This window comes from Nyctibius grandis, chromosome 27 (genome assembly GCF_013368605.1).
Source record: "Nyctibius grandis isolate bNycGra1 chromosome 27, bNycGra1.pri, whole genome shotgun sequence".
Lineage (NCBI taxonomy): Eukaryota > Metazoa > Chordata > Aves > Nyctibiiformes > Nyctibiidae > Nyctibius > Nyctibius grandis.
Window position 1 is genome coordinate 5,728,831 of NC_090684.1, and position 22,948 is coordinate 5,751,778.

At 47.9% G+C, this 22,948-nt stretch overlaps 1 protein-coding gene across 1 annotated transcript in view; it reads left to right on the top strand.

Moving 5' to 3' along the window:
* Positions 1-1,357: 1,357 nt before the first annotated feature.
* PKP1 (plakophilin 1) overlaps positions 1,358-22,948 on the top strand; it is a 44,232-nt gene continuing 22,641 nt past the window's right edge. Inside the window, exons 1-3 of the mRNA XM_068419445.1 lie at positions 1,358-1,559; positions 9,147-9,247; positions 19,105-19,529. Coding sequence (XP_068275546.1) covers positions 1,358-1,559; positions 9,147-9,247; positions 19,105-19,529 — 728 coding nt within the window. The remainder of the gene's footprint in view (positions 1,560-9,146; positions 9,248-19,104; positions 19,530-22,948) is intronic.

The following is a 22,948-nucleotide window of genomic DNA, read 5'->3' on the forward strand; positions in this document are numbered from 1 at the left end:
TGGAGAAGCCTGCTCCTCTGGCCCTTCTTCAGGCTCTGCACTGACCCAAGCGCCCAGGACCCGGTCCTGGGGGTCCCAGGAAGCCTCTGCCCCGGGTACTCTCCCCTCAGCCTCCCTTCTGATGGGGTTTGTGCCTCTTCTCCTGTATCAGCCTCTTGTGGCTTGGCAGGAGCTTTGTCAGCGCTTGCTGTGACCTGAAACTGGTCACACCAGCACTGAGGTGTTCAGTTCTCTGCAAACAAGTTGCTGCAGTGTGGCTTGGCAGGGAGAAAATTCTCTGCTCAAATTCATAACCCGGCATGTCATTTCTTGTACAGCCATTTTTATCTTCTATTCTGTTTGCTAAAAGTCCCATTTTGACCCGTGCTACTCCAAGGTACTTGCAAAGATTGCCCCAACTCTTCACCTGGTGGCTGACCTGATTTCTCCATAGGGCTGTCCCTGTAAAAAGTGGGACCTCCTGTGGGAAGAGGTCTCACCCCCATGAACACAGCAGCACTCTGCAGTCAGCAGGACCCTCCATGACCTCTACTTTAGGTGCTCTGCAGGCGACCCTGCAGTCCTGGGCTCTGTGGGGTGGTTTTGCAACTTGTGCAGGCAGAGGAAGATTTTTGCAAATGGGGAGCTGGACACACGGACCCGGGAGCATCTCATCAGGATGGAGGCTGGACCCCCAGGCAGGAACGGGCACTGTGGGCAGCGTTGCTGCTCTGACCCATGGCGTGTGCGATGCTGCCCCCTCCTAGCAGGGACGTCCCCAGGCTCTTGGCACTGAGACACCATTTTGATCCAGTTTAGACTAAGAGAAATAATAAAATACAAGATGACCAGGCTGTGTGGGACACCCTCCAGCCCTCCGTCTGCCCAAGAGCACCGTTTCCTACCCAGACCCACAAAGCCTCACCCATGAGCTCTTCACAATGAGGGGGACACAGATGTCCATCCCCAGCCCTCAAGCCTCCCAGCCTTGCCTGCTCCCCATCGGTACCTGCACGGCCCCCTTGACCCGTCCGCTTTGGTGTGGGCTGGGGGAGGCAGATTTGGGGTGAAGGCAGCGGGGAGCCGCGTGCCCTGCAGCGGCGGTGCGGGGGCTGCGAGCGAGCTGCGGCGGGGAGCGCGTGGGTGTGTGCAGGCAGGGCTGTATATCCAGTCTGGCAGAGGGTGTGCCTGCTCACACGCCGGGGAGCCGAGCCGGGAGCAGGAGCCCTGAGACACCCTCGGCCAGGGGACGTATGGCAAGGAGGGGTTCAGGAGATTAAACCCCAGCACGAGACGCGTTTGCTGTCGCCTTGTGTCGTGCGCGGTCAGGTGAAGTGCAGCCCCCTCTCCCCCCCAGCCCCACGGTCTGCCTGCAGCCATGCTTCACTCTCCACTGAAAACAGCGTTGGCATATGAGTGTTTCCAAGACCAAGCCAGCTCCACTCTGGCTCTGCCCTCGGACCACAAGCTGAAAACTAAGGGCACGGGAAAACAGCGGGTCCAAGAGCAAGTGATGATGACGGTGAAGCGGCAGAAGCAAAAGTCGTCCGTGTCGTCGAGCGTGGGCCACTCCAACCGAGGTAAAATCCCACCGCGCTCCGGACAGCAAGGGGGTCCCCTCTGGGGACAGAGCAGATGCTATGGGGTGCTTTTGTGGGGTTTTGTTTGTGGGGGACAGACCAGTTTGTGTCTCTCACGGGTTACCCTGGGCAGGGGACACCGAGGTCTCTTGCGCTGGATGGAAGAGTTAGGACAAGACGAGGAGCTGGATGCATCGACCCTCCCCTGTGGAGCTGATTTCCCGGGAGTGCTGCATGGCTCCATATCTGTGAGGCACTGGGACATTTCAGTGTGGTGCTATTAATTATTTGTTCCCTGGCTCTAAAACTGGAGTAACTGCCCAACCTTTGCAAACCGCTCCTCTGTGAGTGCCCCTATGGTTGGAATCCTCAACCAGACCCGTCCCCTCCTGTGGATGGCCAAAGCTAAGAGCATTGCTCTTCCACCGTGCCATGGGGCCAGGAGCTGGCCACAAGCTGGGGCTGGGCTGTCTCCTGAGCATTGTGGCAGGTGGAGAGCAGGCAGCTCTGCCTACATGGGACACAAACTTGAGCTCAGGATTCGCCTCTGAAGCTCCCAATATGTCTCCCATTTGCAGGCTGAGAAGTGTGGGAGCCTCTGGGACACCCCAGTGTGAGTGGCTGGTAGGAAGGAGATGAGTTAGGAGGAGAGATGTCCTTTTCTTGCCACAGTGGCTTGCGTTGGTTCAGTGGGGATGCTTCGCAGCCCCTTCCATTTTGCAGATGGGTAGAAAGGGGTATAGGGGTCCGGGCAGCCGGTCCACCTCCATGCACTGAGTCTGTGCCATAGAAATCAAGCAATCAGCTGAGTCCTGGAGCCAGGTTTCCTACTGGAATACCTTCCTCTGAGTCAAGGCTTGGCAAGTGGTTTTCTTCGCCATCCTTGCACCTGGAGAAAGCTGATTTGGAGGTAAACCCCAGCTTTTGCCAGCTGGGAGCTGCAAACCTGGAGGGTTGCGGCAGCCACAGTGCAAAACCTCCTGGCTCTTGGATGTACTTTCGCCAGCAGCTGCAGCGAGCTCACTGGTCTGGATGAGTTCACAGGGGAGAGGAAAGCTCGAGGCTTTGGGGGAGAGGGGGGTGCCAAGACTGGGACTGAACAGTTCAGCTGTGTCCAGAGTGAGCAGCACGTAGAGGAGAGTTTGCTGGACAGCTGGGTGAGCTGGGCCAGTCTCTGCCACCTCTTTCAGGGACTATGGCTTGCCTGGCAGCTTTTCGAAGCTGGATTGTGAGGCTGGATCCATCCTGGTGAGGTATCATGGTCCAGACACACGTTTTGGGCTGGTTTACCAAGAGAAGGTGGGTGGCACTAGGCTGCCGGGTGAAGAGGGGAGGTGGTGCTCCCATAGGAGCCATCCGGGCTGTGTGCATTGCAATTGCTGCGACAGCGGGAATAGAGCAGCTTTGTGGTGGATGGTGTGTGTGCAGTGACCCGTGACGGGCACCGCCAGGAACAAATCTCTGCTTTCTCTTTTTTTTGTGTGTTTGTGGACATAGACTCCAAGGGGTGGGTGGGGGACGGGGCAAGGAGAGCTTTCCTCTGCCACCAAAATGGAAGATGCAAATCTCCTCCTACCTCAGGAGGGTTTGTTGCTTAAGGTGTTGTGGTGCCAGACCTGACAAAATAAAACACAAACCAGAATGAGATGAGAGGATCTGGATGGGCACTAGGGCACTGCCAGCCTCCCTTTCCTGCAGAGGGGTATTTCAAGGGGAAGCAGGCAGAGAGATGTCTCACACAGCTGCCCATAGGCATGAAGGAAGGGAGGCAGAGGGAGATTATTCTGCTTGGAGAAGAGCCCAGGTGAAACCTCTGGGAAAGGGGGGGGGAAAAAAGTAAATTCCCAAGCTGCCCGTCTCTGCTTGACAGGCTGAAGCTAAACCCCTCCTCCAGACACTTTTGGAAATGTCTGGGAATGGGAATTGCGTGGAGATGTGCAGCTCTGGTTTCTGTGTCCCAGGGAAGCCGAGTCACATCCAGCTCCCAGGAACTGCCTCCAAACACGGGGCTGAGGCCGTTCCATTCCCACCACGGGGAGGCTGGCCAGCGCGAAGCTCCTGATGGCTGATTCACCCCAGCGGCTGCTTGCTCAGTGCATTTCTGGACAGAATTCCAGAAGGGCAAGTAGTTGCCGTTTATTTTTGGGGTTTTCTCCTGGGCTGAAGCCTGAGAGGATCAGGCTAACCTTTCAAGTATTTGGGTTTTAACTGCTGTTGGTCCAAAGTTTAGCTGAGCAGACCTATTGGGAAGCATTAATGTTTCCTACAAACAGGCTACGTGGGTCTGTCAGGCATGGACGTCTGCCTGTTCAAATGCTCCTCCAACATCAGCTACCTGCATCCCCCCTGTGATTTCTCAGAGATACTCCTCAAAGGCAGCACAAGCTGGGGAATTCACAAAGTCCCCTCGTAAATGTTCAAGTGCTTTGTTCCCTCTGCACCCAGACAGTTTCCTGCATGTGTATGGTTAGGTGTTGGTCCAGGTCCAGCCGTCTGTTGCTGCATTTTGATCTGTGGTTTGGACTCCTCATGCATGTAGCAGGGATGGGTGTTGTTGTATCCCATAACTGGAGTTTCTTTAGAGGGTCAACAGACGTTCCCTCAATGTCCTGCTAATTGATGGATACATAAAATTACTTGGTTATTTGGCAACCAGCAGATCAAGGCATTGTGGCCACTCTCTGAAGATCTGATGTCACCCAATATGTGCACAAGCCACAGCATGGCAAGGTCATCCATCTGGGCTCAAACTGGTGTGCACTGGGGTAGGGCAGTGAGCAGAAACCAGTTCCAAGCAGCATAATCCTGCATCCACTGTAGGGTCTTTTCTCAGCACAGCAGCTATGGGTGTTTCCAAGGATGGTTGCAGAGTTTTGGGTCTGTAGAATCTGACCTCCTTGAGTTTTGGGTCTGTGGGGTCTGTCCTAGGGCATATCTGCCCTTACCATGGGAACAGCTAACTGAATGGCTCATCTCTGAATTTGCGAGTAATGCAAATTTCCAGGGAAAATGAATTTCAGTGGTACGGCAGGAGAAAAGGCCAGGCCAAGCCGAACCAGCTCCTCATAGCCAACAGCGTTAGTCTGCAAAGTCCTCTGGCTAAAGAAAAGTTTTGCCAGTGACTCGTCACTGGCTGGCAGGGTATAGCAGGGAGCAAAGATCTGAGGAAACCCAACCAAGGAGTGTCGTATCCAACTGTCTCGTGGCTAAGCAGTGATTTAGAGGTTTGCTATGCTGGCTGTGGCTGAGAGGGGAGAAATCCCATCTAGCTCTAATGGGATCCCACCGAGCTCTAATGGAGGTCATTACTCTGATGAGAAGGGAAGAGGAGATTTTGGGGATAGTAAGTCTTTTGAAGACTTCTGTAACCTTCCCACAGCATGAGATGATTCAGTGAAAGCCATCCACTCTTCCACAAACCTTAGATTATTGGTATAAAAAAAAATACCAAAACCCTTTAGTTCATAGGCCAGAAGGCAGAAATTAAGTTTGGTCATCACTGCAAGAATCTCGACTTCTGGGATTTCACTAACATTTCTCTCCTAGGAGGCATCCAGGCTTTTCTTTGTGCCTCCCACAGGCCCTCTTCTCTTACGATGTTTTTCCTATGTTTAATCATCATTATTGTTTTAAAGCCGTGCATAGTTTATTATTTAACTCGTCTAGCCTGCGCTGCCAGTGACTGGTTCTTGTCTTTCCTTTCCCTGCTACAGATTAATATTTATTAACATGCATCCATTTCCACGATGCTCCCTGTTAGCTTTATGTGTCCAGCTGAAGTCTTTCACTGTCATGCTAGAAAAACGGCACTTTTAACACAATTATTCTCCTTGCCATCAGTCTCGTAGCTTCAAAGGGTGTAAAGTTGCCTTTGAATAAAGTAACTCATCAAGCACAGGCATGTTGGGTTGGATGGAAGTCTTAGTTTGCTCTGCAATGATCGATAACAGCTATAGGAAGGAGGATGAGGGCAAGGCGAGCATATATTGGGGCTCACAGTGATTAAGTGCAAGATCTTGCAGACCTTGCCTGTTGTAGTTTATTTTTACTCTCGTGAAGTGTCCCACTGTCCTGGTTTCATTAGGATTTGGTTTCAGTTTGTGGCCAGCCACTGTGATCAAGGCCCTTAGCAGTTAAGTGCAGGGCAGCTGACTTGGGCTGGCCCACAGGTGTGTTCTATATCATTAACATCGAGTTCACTATAAAAGGGAGGGCTTGCTGGGGAGAGGTGGGGCTGGTTTTGCTCTCCTCTCTTCTAGCCTCCCTTTTTCTCATTGACAATGATTGGCATTCCTGGAGCAACCAGCTGCAACTCTGTAGCTAAATATACTTTTGTGTGTTTTGTGTTATCATTGATATTGGTTTCTTTATTTTGTTAAATCTGTTTAATTTTAACCCATGAGTCTCCCTCTTTTTCCCAATTTCCTTCCTCGGTTGGGGAAGGGACATTGGGTGAGAGAAAAACTGTTTAGGCCTGGATGTGGGCTGAATGAAGGCACCCACTGAAGTTAAATGAGTTTTTAGATTGACCAAGTTTTGAAGGAGGTGCCTTGGGGGAATGACACTTTGGGGGTGGGAGAGAGGGGTCCCTATGACAGCCCAGCCAGTGCCTGAGCAGCCCTCAGGGGTATTTTCTGCCCATGACCACAGTCACTGGGAGACTGTGCTTCATCTGAGTGATTCTCATCGATGTCTTTTCTGCCTCTGTCCCATCTGTTATCTACTGCTGATACAGTGGTTTTAGTTGGCTCTGTGTTTGTCCAAGTGCAAGTGAGCACTTCAGAGACCTAAACAGCTGTTTGGATGACAACAAATGGGACACAGACATATGGACATAGCTAGAAAAAAGCACTAGGGAAGCATCTCCCCCAAAGCACATTTCCACCCCCTGTCAAAATGTTTTTTTCAGCAGGTAGTTTTCATCCCTGATTCTCAGGACCTGTGACCAGCTTGTATGGTCTTTACCCTTGAGGTGACTGAAAAGAGGAATATCCCTCCTCTCCCCGAGGGCTGGTGATACACCTCCAAGTTGGCTCTCAAGATGAACCAGGCAGAGAAGTGTCTAAACTTGCAGGACTAAAAAAAGATGATGTTTTCTTTAGCCACCTCCATCAGAAAATCCCCAGGTTCTTCCTGGCCTGCAGATCGAGGTCTCCAAGCAATAAACCACAGTTGCGTGGTGGCAGGAGAAACACCTTCTCCAACTAGCAAGGCAGCTTCAAAATGCCGTGAACATTTGAGGTTATGTATAATTATATATTTATAAGCTCTTATATACAAGTTCTTGGAGGTGAAGGCAACTCTTCAACAACTGAAGAACATAAACTTGTGTGAACTACCTGGTCTCTTGAATTTGGCCATGTAGCGGTGAATTTATACAAGAAAATCAGAGATGATGTGCCTAAACTGGCTTATTTTTGGTGACTCCTTGCTCAACCCCAAAGTCTTTAGTGCAGGTCATGGCAAGAATGGATCCTGAAAGGAAAAGCACAGTCTCCAGGGAGGACTGGTCAGATTAACTTGTGAGTCATGCCCAGAAACCCTTTCTTCCAACAGCTCACTCACAGTGGCAGGTAAATGCTCCTAGATGCTCCTGTCTGCAGTTACACAATGTTTGCTCAGAACAAGAGGTTGATTGCACGAAGGAATTCCCAGGAAACTGTTACCATGGGATTGTTTTATCTTTGTGCTCAGAACTACTGTTATTAGCTAACTCTGGCCCAAACTTACCATTTCAAGCCCTGCCTTGCTTCTGCTGAAGCCCAACACTGATGTCCTGATCTGGAGTTTCTGGGAAATCCCAGGGTGGGGAGGGAAGCACAAGGTGAAGGGCACAGCTGAATTGTATCTCCCATTGCATGTTGATGGCCATTTCCTTGCCTTATCAGCAAGTTCTGTGCAACTTAATATATAAGAAGCAATCAGGGCTGGGGAGATATTAATAGGGAACAATGCCCACCAAGTCTCTAGACTATGGAAAGTGAGATCCTGTGGTTTTCTGCACAAGTGTATGTCTGTGAAACTACTCTGCTCTTGCTTATTCTGCATCCAGTGATGTTCTTCAGACCCTGCCATCCATGCAGTCTTTCTCCTCTCTTGTTGACAATAGAAAGCAAATCTCATTATTTATAGCACATCTACGGGAAACATCTTCCTGAGAAAATGCAAGAATTTTTAGCCACGAACCAAATCACCATAACAGGTTCTGGATGCCTCAGGCAAGGCAATAAATCAGATTTATTCCAAGGATCAGTGGCTGTAGAAGACCTGAGTGGCTTCAGGGCCTTTGTGGTCGAGCTTATCCAGTTTATCTAAGAGATGAGTCTTATCAAACAATCCGAGAGATTAGGGTATTTCTGACATTACCCACCAGTTTAGGCGCATAACTTAAGACAGGTAAGTCCTGATTTTGTACTTCGTTAGACATTCAGAGCTTCCCCTGGAAGTTAATTGGAGTGTAGGTTTTCGCACTTCCTCGTAACGGGACTTGGGATGCCACAATTATCAAGCACTTTTGAAAATGAAACTTAAATGGCCTTAAACTCTTTTGGACCATCTGAAGGGGGTTAAGGGAATTCCAGCATGGAAAGAGAATTACTCGCTTCATTTTTTTCTTGTAGTGGTGAATGTAGCATTGAGTAAAATACTTTTAGGAGGGATCCAAAGATTGCACTGCCAAGGGCTACTGGTGAGAGACAGCTAGAAGAGCTTTTAGTAGGGCTGGGATAGGTAAATCCAAACACTCTGAACAAAGCACTGAGGAACAGTAGAAATGGCTGATGTCTTCCTCCCAGTCGGAGATATTTGCATCTTTACAAAATGTATCTGAGATCTAGTCTCACGTATGTCCCCAGCACCCCAAAAATAATGATGGACCTTAACACATTTTCAGGAAAAGAAAGTACAAATACACAGAGTAATCTTTTAGAGACTGGAAATTCAAATTTAAGGCAGTGCAATCAGGTTTTTTAGTGTTTGACTATTTCACATCCCCAGATGTTAAACAGACTTGATCGTTATTTACCCATCATGTTTGTTATTTACTATTTATTGAATTTAGCAAGCCTTGCTCAGGCTGCTTGTGTTGATGTGATTCTTAGTATTCAGATCAGGAAAGCCAGACTGGCGAAAGGTCAGGGGTGGGTTTTGCCTTCAGAGAAGAGGCAGATTTTTTTTACCTCCAAGTCAGAATAAGGGAAGTATGTTCCAGGTTCAGACCTTCAAGGATGTGTAGCACAAAATACATCCAGTTCCTCTCATATAGCAAAGACCTAAGACATTGGCTCGGTCTATGACCCTGTCTGCTCTTGTCTGTTGTCAATTTTATGGCACTTAGTCTTTTGTGCTGAAAAACCTTAGGCTGTTGCTTGTGGTCTGAGGGCTGGAGTTTCCAAGAGCTCTTCTGAAATGAACAACTATGAGTTGCCTGCAATGGCAAGGATTCCACTTGTCTTTCCTATGTTCCTGTTAAGGTTTCTAACTGTTATGCTTCAGTAACTAAACTCACTGGAAAAAAGAGCGCTATGCTCTGAAGGGGTGCCTGCTGGGACCACTTTCTCCTGCTGACAGTGCTTTTTCCATTTACAGGTTCCATGTATGATGGTTTAACTGATGGTTATGGCTACGGGACATCCCGGGGCAGCTATTACGCCAAAACCCAAACAGGAAACAGCAGCTGGGGATTTCCGGTAAGATACTCTTTTATCTGGGGACTGTGGCATACTCTTGAGGTAACCTGTACAGAAAGCACCCTCGAGCAGGAGCAGTCATGGAGTAAGGTCATACCACTCCAGAAACTTGCCCGAGAGAGATTATGCATGGCTATGGCTATCTTAGAGAGTAATTCAGTGCAATGGAAGAGGACCCTATATCTATGTTGTATGTGGTTAGGGATTTTAGTGTGGACAAGATTTAGTTTGGTTTTGTGGATTAATATCCACATGGCACAAGAGGTTTGAAGCTGTCTGAAGGATAAGTCATGGGTCCAAACTCTTACAACCCAGTTCAAGTTTGGATCACATCCATTGCTCACCTGGAACAGTTTCCATTTTTGTTTCCATGTACCAAAACTTCTCTGTGAACAACATTTGGTTGAGTGGTGATGATCAGGGGGGGTTGCATTTTAACTGTGTTGCTATTCCCAACCTCAATGCTAGTGCAGACCCTTTTCAGATATTCACTGAGCTTGGAAAAGAGGTGGTCCACTTCTCCCATAGTGATTTCCAAAGAAAATATTACAGGTGATTGCCAGAAAAAGCACACGTGAGACAGTACTTGTCTTTGTGCAATCTAAGTTTATACATCCCACACAAGTCCTGGTCTTGTCCTTGGTGACAGACTCTTGGTACACTTGGAATCGTTCCAAACCACTCCATTGTCTGCTGGGACAATTTGTGCTCATGTTGCCTCTCCACCTCAGACCTATATTATGTTCTTCCTTGGTTTTCATCAGCTATAAAGTAGAAAGGAGCAATTCACAGATCTGGGATTTGAATATGGGAAAAAGAAAGGGCTCCTTTCAACAACTCTGGGACTGTAAAGCAGCTCCCTGTCAACTATCAAAGGGTTGAACCAGGAAAGGCGCTTATGTTGGCTTCCAGCACACAGACGGTTGAAGCTGTTTCTGGTAGTTGCCAGATCCTCTGCCTGTTCATAGCATCAGCATTCCTCTGCTTCAGAAAGATTTATTTGTTGTCTTTCTTAATGGCCTTGGTGTAGCATGCTTGCTTCACGGCAGCGATGTCACTTGCTAGGTTCGCATCACTGGGTTTGCTGCCTACTGCGTGTTCAGAAGGAAGGACTGGGAGCACTGGCATGTCTTTGAAATTTTTATTTACAGACTGTCTGTTGACTTGTTTCAATGTCCTTTGCTGAGCTGGTTAGATCCCAGACAGTGGTGTTTCTGCTTGGTCTAAGACCAAAAGGGTGACTATGATGGGTCAGAGCAGAGGCCCATCCAGCCAAGTCTCCTGTCTCCATCACTGAGGGACCCCTGCAGAAGGGTCTAAGCATGGTAACCAGGCTTCATTCATCCAGGCTTTAATTCATCCCAGAGTGTTTTTGTGGCCACCAGAAATTTGCAACTGAGGGACCTCCTGAGCCAGAGGTGGAGTCTCTGAGCTTCAGAAGTCAAATGTTTGTGATGTTTTGTTTCAATGACATATTGTTCTTTGTCAATTGTGATTCCTGAATGGAGTTTGTTATGTTTTATCTAAGCAAAATTGCTCTGTTTCAGCCATTCCAGTAGCTTCTAGCTGCTTTTTTTTGTTAAAGAGAGAGGAAGCTAAGCCTCAGCTCTGCAGTTGCCCCTCCAGCTCATGCTCATGCTGACAAGGCGGTACTGCAGCTATCATTGCTGGTGTGAGGATTATTGTTTAATTTTGTTCATTCTTGATCTTCTTCCCAATCATGACGACAGCTGGACAAATGCTAGGTAGTTAGAAATGTCACTGGCTGCTGGGGGTTTCAGTCCAGCAATGCTGGTGTTCTGGTGAGCAGCTTGCAAGATGATTATGAAGATCAGGCCTCCATCAGACACCATAGAGTACCATGGACACAGCAGTTCAGTCACTTCTGGTTCACCATGGACTTACGCAGCTCATGGCTTTTCTCTGAAGGGCTCTTCTGCATTTACTGATGAGGGAAGGTCTTTCTCCAAACCTAAGTGTCTTACAAGCCTTTCATTCTAGAAATTTTTGGTAAAGGTCTTCAGGACCTGAGCTACTTTAGAAACAGGGACTTGTGAAGGATTCACAGTAAAATTTGTCTTACCTAACTGTGCCTATCTGAAAATCAGCCATTTAGTCTTAACAAGTCGTCTAGACTCCTCCCACATCCAACAAAGAGAGAGGTACGAGGAGGTGATTCATCTCCTCTATCTTGGAGATCTGTCAGGTCAGGATGAATCAGCCCCTCTGGATGCCTATCTCCTTCCACTGACAGCTGGATTGGAGCAGTCACCTGACAGGTAGATGACTGCAGTTAGGGGCGATGAGTCCCAAGTGCCATTGGCGCATTGGAACATATAACCTCAAGCCTAAATCTGCTTAACAAGCTTAACAGACATCATACTCCCCAACCACACTGAGGAACCTCCTCCATTTTACTTCTTCCACAAAAGCATTAAAGGTTTACACACATCTATGACCAGCCTCCAGCTTGGGTTAACTTTAACTTTTTTTTGCGGAGCTGTTTGAAGTCTGTGCAGGTTTTAGGCATTCTAAAAAAACGTTTCCAATTTGTAATTCCTGGGTTGTAAGACATGAAAACAAAGATAAAGCAAATCTATTTTTTAAGACAAAATTGCTGGACTTCTTTCCAGCTAAAGCTGGTGCCGTGAATGTTTCTGAGAAGTCACAAAATCCTTTGAGATGCACAGGCAAATTCAGGTATTTCAGGGAAATGATCCAGTATAGCATTCAGGAAAATTACTTACTCTTAATACTTCTGGAGTTAAAAAGGTGTAACAGGCAGTCCGTGTCCATGTTGCTGCTTCACGGCACCTACAACTTAGACACTGCCTTAATCCCTTAGATGGTGACTCTAAATAAAAAAAGGTATCCTGTCTCACCCACAGCTCTTAAAAACTATTATTCCTGACTTCCTTATTTTGTCTTATTTTGTGTCTTCTTGGAAATCTCAAGCTTTTTTCTTCTGAGTTTTCTTCCCAACCGTATGATACTGACATTCAAATATTAGAGCAAAAGAAATGACAGATCTGGAGGAAGAGCTCTCTCTGGATCAGTCAACGCTTCTGACTAAAACCTTTGATTTACCCACTATTACAGACTATTTTCTCTTTATTCCTCTTGTGGAGTGCCTTGTTTGTGGCATCACTGTAAGTAGCATTGCAATGAGCACCTCCTCATTATCAGTGTAGGTAACACTGAAATCAGTGGGACCACTCCAGAAACAGGCACTGTGAGGGCAGCAGGTTTGCACTTGGCTGCAGCGTTTCCTTGGCTCACGTGTCAGGGATTGGCTCAGCCTTCAGGGATGAAGTCCCCAGTCCCATTTGCACAATGACCAAGGTGGGATACAGTAATGAGTGCATTAGTGACTCCAAACCTCTCTGTGCTAGGTGATCTTTCAGTCCAGGTGCTATTGAGCCCAGAAGACCCTTAGAGACATTTGTCACCCTACTGGCAATGTCAATTATGAGTGGCCACCAGTTCCCAAAGCCATCCGACTGCAGGAGCTGGCTATGCCATGTCCTGTTGTAAGGCCTGAGCAGTGCCTGAGGTCCCACAGAAGGTACAGTGGTGACCACAGTTTACACAGACAAACCTGAGGGAGGTTTAAGTAAGCTAAGCTGGGCACTTAGAGCAGTACAGTCATGGCAGGAGAACTCTCAGCATGAGCTGCACCCTTGACTCTGACACCTCAATACCACCCCAAAAATGGGATCTGTTCAGCACTGGGCTAAAAGCCACTGTCACAGTCCGGTGGCCTGTGGGTTGCAGCGAGTGTGCTGTTCACCCCAACCACAGGCACAGCTTTGGAGATGCACAGCGAAATCCTGAACGCCAAGAGAAGGCACTGTGTGGAGCCAGGATGCATGCCATCAGCAAAGACCTCTGAGGCTTAATTCCTACCTGCGGCAATACTGCTCTTGCCCAAGTCTGCTGCATTGGCATGTCCATCCCTGCTAGAGAGTCAGGGGGGTTCCCAGGTCCCATGTCTGTTTTGGCACTGTCAGGATGACGCAGTATCAGGACAAGGTGCAGAAGCACACCCAACCTCCCAGTGCTGCTGCTTCCAGAAGAAGGAAACACACCGGCATGATGTGGGTGTAAGCTGCAGCATAACCCCCCCACCAGCACTGCCCCCAGTGAGGGGCAAACAAGCCCCTGGTGTACTGTGTGGGGAAGGAAGGCAGGAGGTGCATCTCCGATGTTAGGGTGCTCTGCCTCCAAAAGGGTGAGCAGGTCATCGTCCCCACAGAGCGGTCCTCAGCCTGGGGCTTGTAGTGAGTAATGTTTCTGAGAGCAGCCCTGCTCCCAGACCAAGGAATATTTGGCGTGTCTGATGGTGCTCTGATTAAAGCAGTTAACTGAGTTGGATCCTGGCACATAACAGTTGGGGACCAGTGGCTACTGGGCCACCAGTGCTCACCACCTCTTTCCTCAGGCACCACTGCTGGGGGTCTCAGGCTCTGTGCTGCACCAGCCCACCCAGCTTGGTTTCTGTAGCAATTATGTCCGTTATGACACTAATGAAACGCACTTTGGTGATCCCTCTGCACTAGAGGCTGTATGTAGATTCTTAAACAAATGTTCTCTGTGGGAGAAAGTTGCAGAGCTTTCTCTCCCAAATGCATTATCTGCATGAGAGGCGTTCGCCACGAGACGGGAACACTCCCTGCTATCCCTGACTGGCTTTGCCTCTGTGGACAAACGTCTCTCATCGTCAGTGGGAGCTTTGTTCCCTAAGGATTTCAGAACAAAATTTGTCATTTGCTGTGGTGACATGTTCAAGTTTGAAAGAATCCCAAAAATAGAGTGGTTTGGGCAATCTTATCAAAGAAAACAAAGATTTCTAGTTGTTGCACATCATTGCTCGGGCAGACCCTGGTATCCCTGTGAGGTTTTGCAAGAGTCTTTATGCTTTGGAGTGGCAAGTTGGCCATTACCTTCCTTGGCCAGAACAAACTGAACCATCAAGACCTGAATCTCAGATGAATAAAGAACCAGATGAAAAAGCATACAGAAAGGCAGCACCCAGGGGAGGTGGTAAAGAGCGTTTCAGAAATAGATAAACAATATATTTGCTGGTTTTGCAATTTTTCTCCCTGCAATGGAGTATGTAGCAGGCAGCAGCTAAAGTGTTTCGCAAGTAGCATCAAGAGTTTTCCCCACCCATCACTCAGGGTGGGACGCTGTCATGTTGCATCGCCTGTGCTTTGCCCTCCAGCCTGGGAGAAACCTGCTCCTGACGTGTTTATACGGAGTCCTTTACTTCTCTCTGTCTGCTGCTCTAGAAACAAACAAATTGCAAGGGAAAAAATTAGAGCTGGGTAATGAACTGATCGCGTCCTTAGATGCAGAAGTCAGAAACACCCAGTTATCTGGGAGGACCTCGGACGTGGAAAGGCAGCGCTGAGATCGGAGCGTGATTGCTGGGGCTGGTGTGCCTTGCTCTGTGCTTCTGCTTCTATGGAAAGCGGGAGGAGGAGAGGGACTTTTCCTGGTAAACAAAAGGGATTATGGAAGAAAAAGACAGAAAAGGACTTATGATCAGTGGCTGGGATAATGCCATTTTGACTTTCTCTCTAGCACCAGTTTTATTCTAGCTGAAATAAGAGGTTAAAGTATTTGTTTACCTGTCTTGTGCGACTGTTGGACATTCCAACTGATGTTCCTAAAATGGTCCCATATTGCAGGCTGAGAACTGGTGATCCACAACTGCTTATTAATTTAAAGGCAGGTCTTTGCTGCTGCCAGCAAAGGAAAGCACTTACTCCTTGGGCCTGATAAGAGCACCTGCTATCAGTGCTCATCTTCGCGGCCTTTCCTCCCCGTGCCTCCCCTCCTTGTTTTAATATGAATGAACGGCTCCCAAGGCTTGGCCTCAAACATACAGGCTCGTTTCACAGTAGGGAGGAGGAGTTCAGGCTAAAATTCAGGGTGTCGGTCTTGCCCAGCCGCACGTGAGCATCCTCCTGCACTCTACAAGTGCAGGGTACTGCCAGGGCATGATAGTGTCTGGCTGAGAGACCTACCAAGCTACCCTGACTTCTCAGGTCCCATGGGGAAAAGTCTTGGTGGCAGCCTGTGCTCTTCTAAAATGGTTTCTGGATCTTGCAGTGCAGAGGGACTCACTGCTTTCCGTCTCCACGTCTCTTTGAGGGATTTCCTTGTCTTTTCCAGCATTTCTCTGCACTCCTAAAGGGAGGAGGTGTGGACCTGACCCACCTCCCCCATGCAAACACCCACAAGCAGTGGGCAGATGCAGTTCAGGGCGTTAGGAAGTCTGGGCGGTTTATGAGGTTTGAAGGCAAGAGATTGATTATTTCCTTTCACTAATGCTATTCTGCATAGGGAGAGCTCACTCTACACACGTAATGGCATCAGCAAAAGTTATGAGATTGTTGTCAGGTGGCTCTTTAAACCACAGACTGTGTAATAACATCACCTTCACCTTCAGAGATGTCATCTCCTCTCCAGATGGCAGAGTGCCTCACTTCGACTCTGCTGTGCATCCCATCTCACTCATCCCTGCATCCAGCGAAGAGATAACAACATGGGGAACTCCACTCCCTTGGCCACGTTTGCTGCAGTGTTAGAAGTGAAGGTCTCTGACTTAGCCTGGTGAACATCCGAAATGGGGACGTAGGTTTTAGTCCGAGAAATCTGCCTTTAATGCACAGACATGGCCCATTGCCGAGATCAAGAAGCGATCAGGTCAGCTACGTCTGTGCAAGGATTCATAGAGACTATTTGGCAAGCAGGTCTGAAATCCGCTGAAGCTGGCAGGAGACTCCTCATCGATTTGGAGGCTTTGGATGAGGCTCCTGCTGCAGAAAGGAATTCTAAGATACCAATTAGGTCCATGCCACTTGAAAGAGATTAAAATGGGCTCAGCCAAGCATCTGGTAGAATCAGCAATAAAAGTCATGGACTGACTTTGGTAATGAGCTTCACATCACACGGGAACTATTTTCCCATGAGTTTGCAAAAGGCTTCCCCGCCCTGCCAGAACCTGCACTGACTTGCTGCTCAGGGCTCCCTGTGTTGCAGAAAGGTGTCTTTCCAAACAGGCGATCGCTTTGCTTCGCCCATCTCAGGGCTGGCAAGAAAAAGGACAATGCTATATGCCACTATAAAACACAGCAGGAAATACAGAATTGATAATTCTATATCTATAAACACAGACACACACCTTCCCTCGCCCGTTCTGCTGGTGGAGAACCCATGTGAGCACACTGGAGAGCAAACAATAGCTTTAGATAAATAACAAGTTAGCTCTTCCATGGTTAGCTGAATTGGTTTCAGCAAATGCCCAGGGGCTCCACAGCTCTGCCAAGCTTCTGACAGCCCTACAAAATAATCCCAGCTTATAGTGACTCATAAAGAAAAACGATAGGGCTCACATCTAACAAGCTGCTGCTCTGTCCTCCACCCAGCCCTGGGAGTGGGCTCTCCACTCCACTGACCAGCAAAGCCCACCTTGCGCCTTCCTGCCCGCGGCCCTGTCCCGTCCCTCACTGTCTTGAGGGTTTCTGAACCCAGGAAAATGAAGAAAAAATGAGGATGATATCACCCTTAGAAGGACATACTCATCCGCCGTGGGGTAGATCATGACTTCATGAAAGGGCACCTTGCTGTTGCTGTGTGCGTGCTGCATCCAAAGCAAAACCAGGATGGAGAGAACCTCTGTGCATGGCCATCCTGCAAATGTCAGTGGGCTTGCCCCACTGCCAGAGGAGCCCCCCGAGACTCATCTCACTTACCCATGCGCCTCATCCTTGCTCTTCTTATCACATGCAAATTCTTCTTCCAAACCCCTGGGAGCTCTGCAGTAAGCACCAAACCTGTTACCTACTGTGCTGCAGTACTAACAGGTTTTTTCTCTGTCCTCTGCAGTAAATGCAAAGAGAATTCACCTCCTTTTCACCCCTTCCAGCAATTCACCTGTTTAGATGCAAACGTGCAGAACGAAAGTATGAAAACTGCTTCAGACTGAGAATCTGGGTATAGGCGTAGCTGGGCTAAAGAGTTTCTTCTTCTCACCCAGATGGCACATCTGCTGGGTAACCCCTTTTAAAAGTTTTCAGCCGTTACCTGTGCAACTCTCTGGGACACAGGAGAGAGGATTCAGTGCATTCCTGAAGACCAGTTTGTTAATGGAAATATTTGGCTTAATTAATTAACATAATGACAATTCTGCAGACTGTTGGAGACGGGAATGATGCTGAGTGTGCTCAGGGCTGGGATGAAGTTGGGGCAGAGCAGCGGGACTCAGGGTGAGCCTGCAGAGGATACCAATTTCTCCATCCCATGGTGTTTCTGGGTTAGGAAATACAGATTTTTTTCAGTGACATGAACTATTGCACCAGGCACAGGCTTTTCACTCCTTGTGCCTTCAACCTCCATGGAAATAATAAGGTGCCAGTGTTGACTTTTCTCTCTCAGCCCAAGGGATCCTTGGGTGGCTTTTGCAGAAAGAGGCATCCAAAGTACTGCTGCTTAAAGTTAGGTGAGAAAAAAAACCTCTGCCCAACAAGAGAACACAGATGAGCTTTCCTGAGATAAACCAAAGGGGGAATGGGGCAGGCAGCTTTATTCTTTAGTTCTTTTTATGCCTGTTTGCTGTATGTCTTAGAGATCTGCTTGCTAGTGTGCTAAGGGAGATGCAGTGGAAAAAATCAATATAACAGGGCAAACAGCACTAAAATAGCTTTATTTACTTTCCTTTCTGGAGTACACATCTTAGTGACTTGTCTCTCACTTGGACACAACCCTTCAGGCTTCCAGGTGCCAACATTGGCATCCAGAAGGTTTAATATTGCAAAAGAATATTGCACTCAATCCTGGTGTACTTGGGGCAAATCTGGAGGACTTTTGGTGATGTGAAGACATTTTGAACTGACAGCAGGCCAGCTAAAGCCATTTTATTGTTTGATTAATTGCAGTTCTTTTTTTTTACTGTCTTTTATTCTTTTTTTTTTCTTCCTGGCTTAGTCATCTCAATTCTTATTGCATATCCTCCATTGTTCTCAGAATATCCCATTATATGGGCTGATACTACACACCTTGTAATTCATAAGCAGATATTAATTGTCTCCACTTGTTTCCTGGCACAATGAGATTCAAGATCCCTTCTTACTGATTTTTCACTCCCTTTACTTCCTTCTTAAGGAACTTATTGATGGAAGGGGAACAAAATAGCATAAGGAAATTAAAAATAAATGCAGGCAATGCTGGAAGGTCAGAATGGGCCGTCGTTCTCTGTGATGGCAAGAGATGTAATGTGAGCTCCTCTAACTGAAGGTTGGGTTGTTGGGAAGTTCCATCTGAATATGAGGAAAAACTTCTTTCCTGTGAGGGTGCCAGAGCCCTGGCACAGGCTGCCCAGGGAGGGTGGGGAGTCTCCTTCTCTGGAGATATTCAAACCCGCCTGGACATGACTCTGTGCAACGTGCTCTGGGTGACCCTGCTTTGTCAGGGGGTTGGGCTGGATGATCTCCAGAGGCCCCTTCCAACCCCAACCAGTCTGGGATTCTGTGATTCTGTGGTTAGACCCTATGTGTTACAAATAAGGCATTTTCTCTAACGCCAGAGTCATGTTTGAGCTTTCAGTTCTGCTTTCAAGCTCCTGGATGCCGTATCCTGATCACTAAGTGTCCCTGGATTTCAAGGGAGGGTTTGACACCTTTGTCAGGGCTGCAGGTGGGCTAACCTCTTGTAAATTTTGGGCCACAAAAATACCTAAGAGGCATAGGAATTTGGTAGCCATGACGCTCACGTAGGAGTGGGCTTGGCAATGTTGATCTGCAGCTCAACCCTTTCCTAATTTTTTTGTCTCCTGTTTTCTTGTTGACCAGCTGTACAACGGGACCCTGAAACGGGATGTGGAGAACAGGCGCTACAGCTCGTACAGCCAGATGGAGGGCTGGGGCGGCAGGCACTACAGCAAGGCTGTCTGCAGCCCCGCCAGGGCCGGCAGCGACTACTGCTTTGTGCAGAACATCAAGAGCAGCCGGAGCGAGCCCGACCTCTACTGCGAACCACCCCGGGGCACGCTGAGGAAGAGTCAGGTGGGCGGCCGAGTAGAGCACAAGGCAACCTTGAACCGCCAGAGCATCTACAGCAGCTGTAGCACCCAGCAAGGAACTACCAGGACAAGTAAAAAAATGCCAGCACGGGCCCTCTCCTGCCCTTCAAGCAACAAGCCTGATGTGGTCTATGCCCAGCCCATGATGAGCTGCAAGCAGGACGTGGTTTATGGACAGAATCAGTCCAGCTCCAAGTAAGTCTGCTGCAGTGGGCTGAGTCGGAGTAAATGTAGATATCTGCTGTGGAGGTCTGTCCATCAGAGCTAGTCGCTTGAGCTGCTTGACAGCCACTGGAGATCTGCTCACCAGTGCACACTGCGCTTAATCGCATCCTGCATAGAGTCTGAAGTGGGTCACATGAGTCACACTCTTAAAGGGCTTATTTCTTTTCACGGGCTACAGAGGGAAACCAATATGGCTGGCTCAGTGTGTATATCTCTGCTGTAGCTGTGCGATGGTGGGCAAGATGATCCCCCCCGTCTCTGTGGTGGTATTAGGTGACAGCTCCTTTGCAAGATGAGGGTGAGGAGGTGAAGAGTGGAAAGCCTGGTGTGCGGTTTGGGTGCCTCTCCTGGCTGTCACACTGCTTTGATTTGGCAGAAAACAAACCTAAAAAATCAAATGACTTTGAAGGAGTTGGTTCCTGAGGGTCTGAGCAGGGCACAGCTGAGAACCTGCTAAGTGGTCATATTTACCCCTCTGTCTTTCCACCCACCCCTTGCTTCATTCTCCCAAAAGGTCTGATTTAGGTTCCAGAAAAAATTGAGTCTGAAATTGAAATAAATAGCCTAATTGGAATAATTTACCTAGCCAGCAAAGGGGAGGGAACGGAAGCTGTTCAATTCCTTCCTGTCCAGATCATCCAGTCCCATTGGGGTTAGGAATTATGCAAAGGTGGAGGATGGTCCTTCATGTCTCAGTTAGCATCAGGTCCCTTCTTGTAAATGTTGCCTACAACAACAGGGCATGTAAAACACACTTGTGAGCTCAGACACTCCCAAGCTCATATATCGGTGCAATGCAGCAGACCTCTACTAAAAAAAGCCTCGCAGGGTTTTGATGGCGTTACAGTGATGTTGATTCAAAGCTGCCCTGATGCTGATGGCTACGCTGCCTCCGGCTCTGGAGCACCAACCATAATCTGCCATAATCTTGGAAGACATTTCGTCTGCACAAACCATAGTCTTGGAAGACTATGGTTTGCATGTTTTGAACTGCAAAATATTGCAGTTCAAGATTGCAATGTTTTATGGGGCTGGAGAAGGAGGGTCTGCATCTTCCACAAGCATTCCCAGGGGCTACTGCATTACTGTTGCTGCATCACTGTCATACAGGGCCTGCTCTGCACCAACCGAGAAGTTATCACAACTCCCAGACAGATGTGGCATCTTGTCACACAAACACTAGAAGCTCCCAAGCTCATTTCTGGTGGTCCCTGGTCCAAAAGAGAATTTGCACACTTCAGCATAAGTGTGAGACTAAGTAACAGTGCTCATAGCCTTTGTTGTAACTCAACAGAGTTGTTGACCCAACGCGTGATGTAGATATTGAGAAAATCCCTCCTCACCGTCAGCAGTGTGAGCCAAATCATGCCCTTTTTCATGTCTGAATGTTGATTTCCAGTTTTCTCTAGCTAATTCTCTCCTCAGCCTCCCTCGTTTTGTATTGAGGAGGAGAAGTATGTCTCAGAGTGTGTATGCCACGAAATGTCACTCGCCCGTTAGCATGTTTTTATGAAACCTTAGCTTCCCATGTGCCCAGTTACTTCAAGTTTAACACATGCAAAATTAGCTCTGGCCAACTCAAAGCACCGGTGGCATTGACTTGCTACTTTCTGAACCTGTGTAATTCCTCTGGAATGGGAAACAGAGAGGTTACATAAACTGGAAGTAACTTGTTCTAGGGAATTTCTGACTAAAGACCATAAAAGCGTAGTGGGAGGGATGGCAGAACGATTAAACATGGGACTGCAGCTGGCTTTTGCCTAGGGAAAATATTGCTTTTGAGAAGTTAGCTCCAGGCAGGCATGCTCTTTCCAAAGCAAGTCCTGCTCATGGTTGTAGACTTGGTCATTGCTTTGGACAGGTCACTTGAATAAAAAATGGCATTTTCTGAGTAGAAAGAGAGCTGCTGTTGTGAGAGGAACACAGCACATCCAGTGCTGGATGCCCTTTAGTTAGGGAGTGGCTCCATTTATACACTTCTCCTGGCTTGGGGCATGGCTCATCTGGCAGAACTGGTTCTGATGTGGAAACGTCAGGCTTCAAGTCGTAGGCTCAGCTGGGGCTGTGTCCCCTGAGTAAATCTGATTTGGCTGGGACACACCCCCCCTGCTTCGCGTGAAACTCACTGCAGAGCTGGATCAGTTCGGAGGGCAGTTTGTTCAAGCACTTCTGCTCTTGACTCAAAGGAGATGAGGTTGGCAGCAGTTGTCCTTAAAGTTTTGGAAACATACTAAGGAGTTGTCCTCTCTGAAAAAATTACTTATTTGCCAGGCCATTAGCCCTTATAAAGTATCTGGCAGGTCACTGTTAGCCTTGGTCTGTAGTGTGCTTTTGTTGGGAAGGGGCCTTCAGAGATGGGTTAGGACCATATCTAAGCTCTCTCTGCTGTGTAGAATATTTCTGGTTGGAGGATTCTGCACTTAGAGAGCTCGAGCTCCATTTGAATAGCTGAATCTTTGAGTAGGGAGAGGTTTGCTTGTAGGCATCCCATTATTAACCTCCACATGCAGGAAGAGGGCTTAGCTGGGTAATAGCTGCTGGTAGTTCCCTGTTTGAGGCTCTGTTCTTCCTATTCTAGTAGTTCTTCAGGTAGAGTTTTTGCCTTTATAACAAGGATAATTTTGTGTTCAGTTTTCATGCTGCAAATCTCCTGTGTAGGTGAATATCTTGTCTGCAAGTTAGCAAACCGTCTCTGTGAGCAAGGGAAGGGCTAGATCTTTTCCACGCTTTCAGAGGTGATCCAGTGTGGTGATTTCCATTGCTGTGAGAGTGATTACAGTGGGACCTGTGATCCACTGGGTCTGTCTGTGACACAAAACTGGTCTGTAATGCAGTGACTGTGGACAGTGTCAGTACTGGTTCAAGAGTGGTGCTTCTCAGGTGTCGTGTGCTGCGGATCTGATCTCCTTGGATGGTGTGAGATGGAAAAGGGGACATTGGATGGTCTCAGGTACTGAGAGTGACATGTAGATATCAAAATACTGAGTATGCAAGAACTGTCAAGCTATCTATACTGCATTTGGTCACAAAGTTATTTAATTTCTGGAACTATTCTTGATTGTGTGATTGCTTCCATTGATTGAACTGCCTTTGGCTGTGTACGACATGGAAGAGCTGTCTCTGATAACTATCTCTCAGAAGCCACTCTAGTTGATGAAAGCACCTTTCCTCTAGCTAGCTGATGAGTAGTTTGACACCCAAATGTTTTTCAGGAAAAACCATTCTATGATTCTATGATAAACTAAACCATGATGTAGGGTTTTACTCACCCCATAGTGTTGGTTCTGGTGATGAAATCTGAGTTTTGCACTGTTTGTTCAGATCAGGAGGTTAAACAGTACTGACTTGCTTTGAGAAACCTCCTCCTGAAGTATATTCTCTTCCACCAC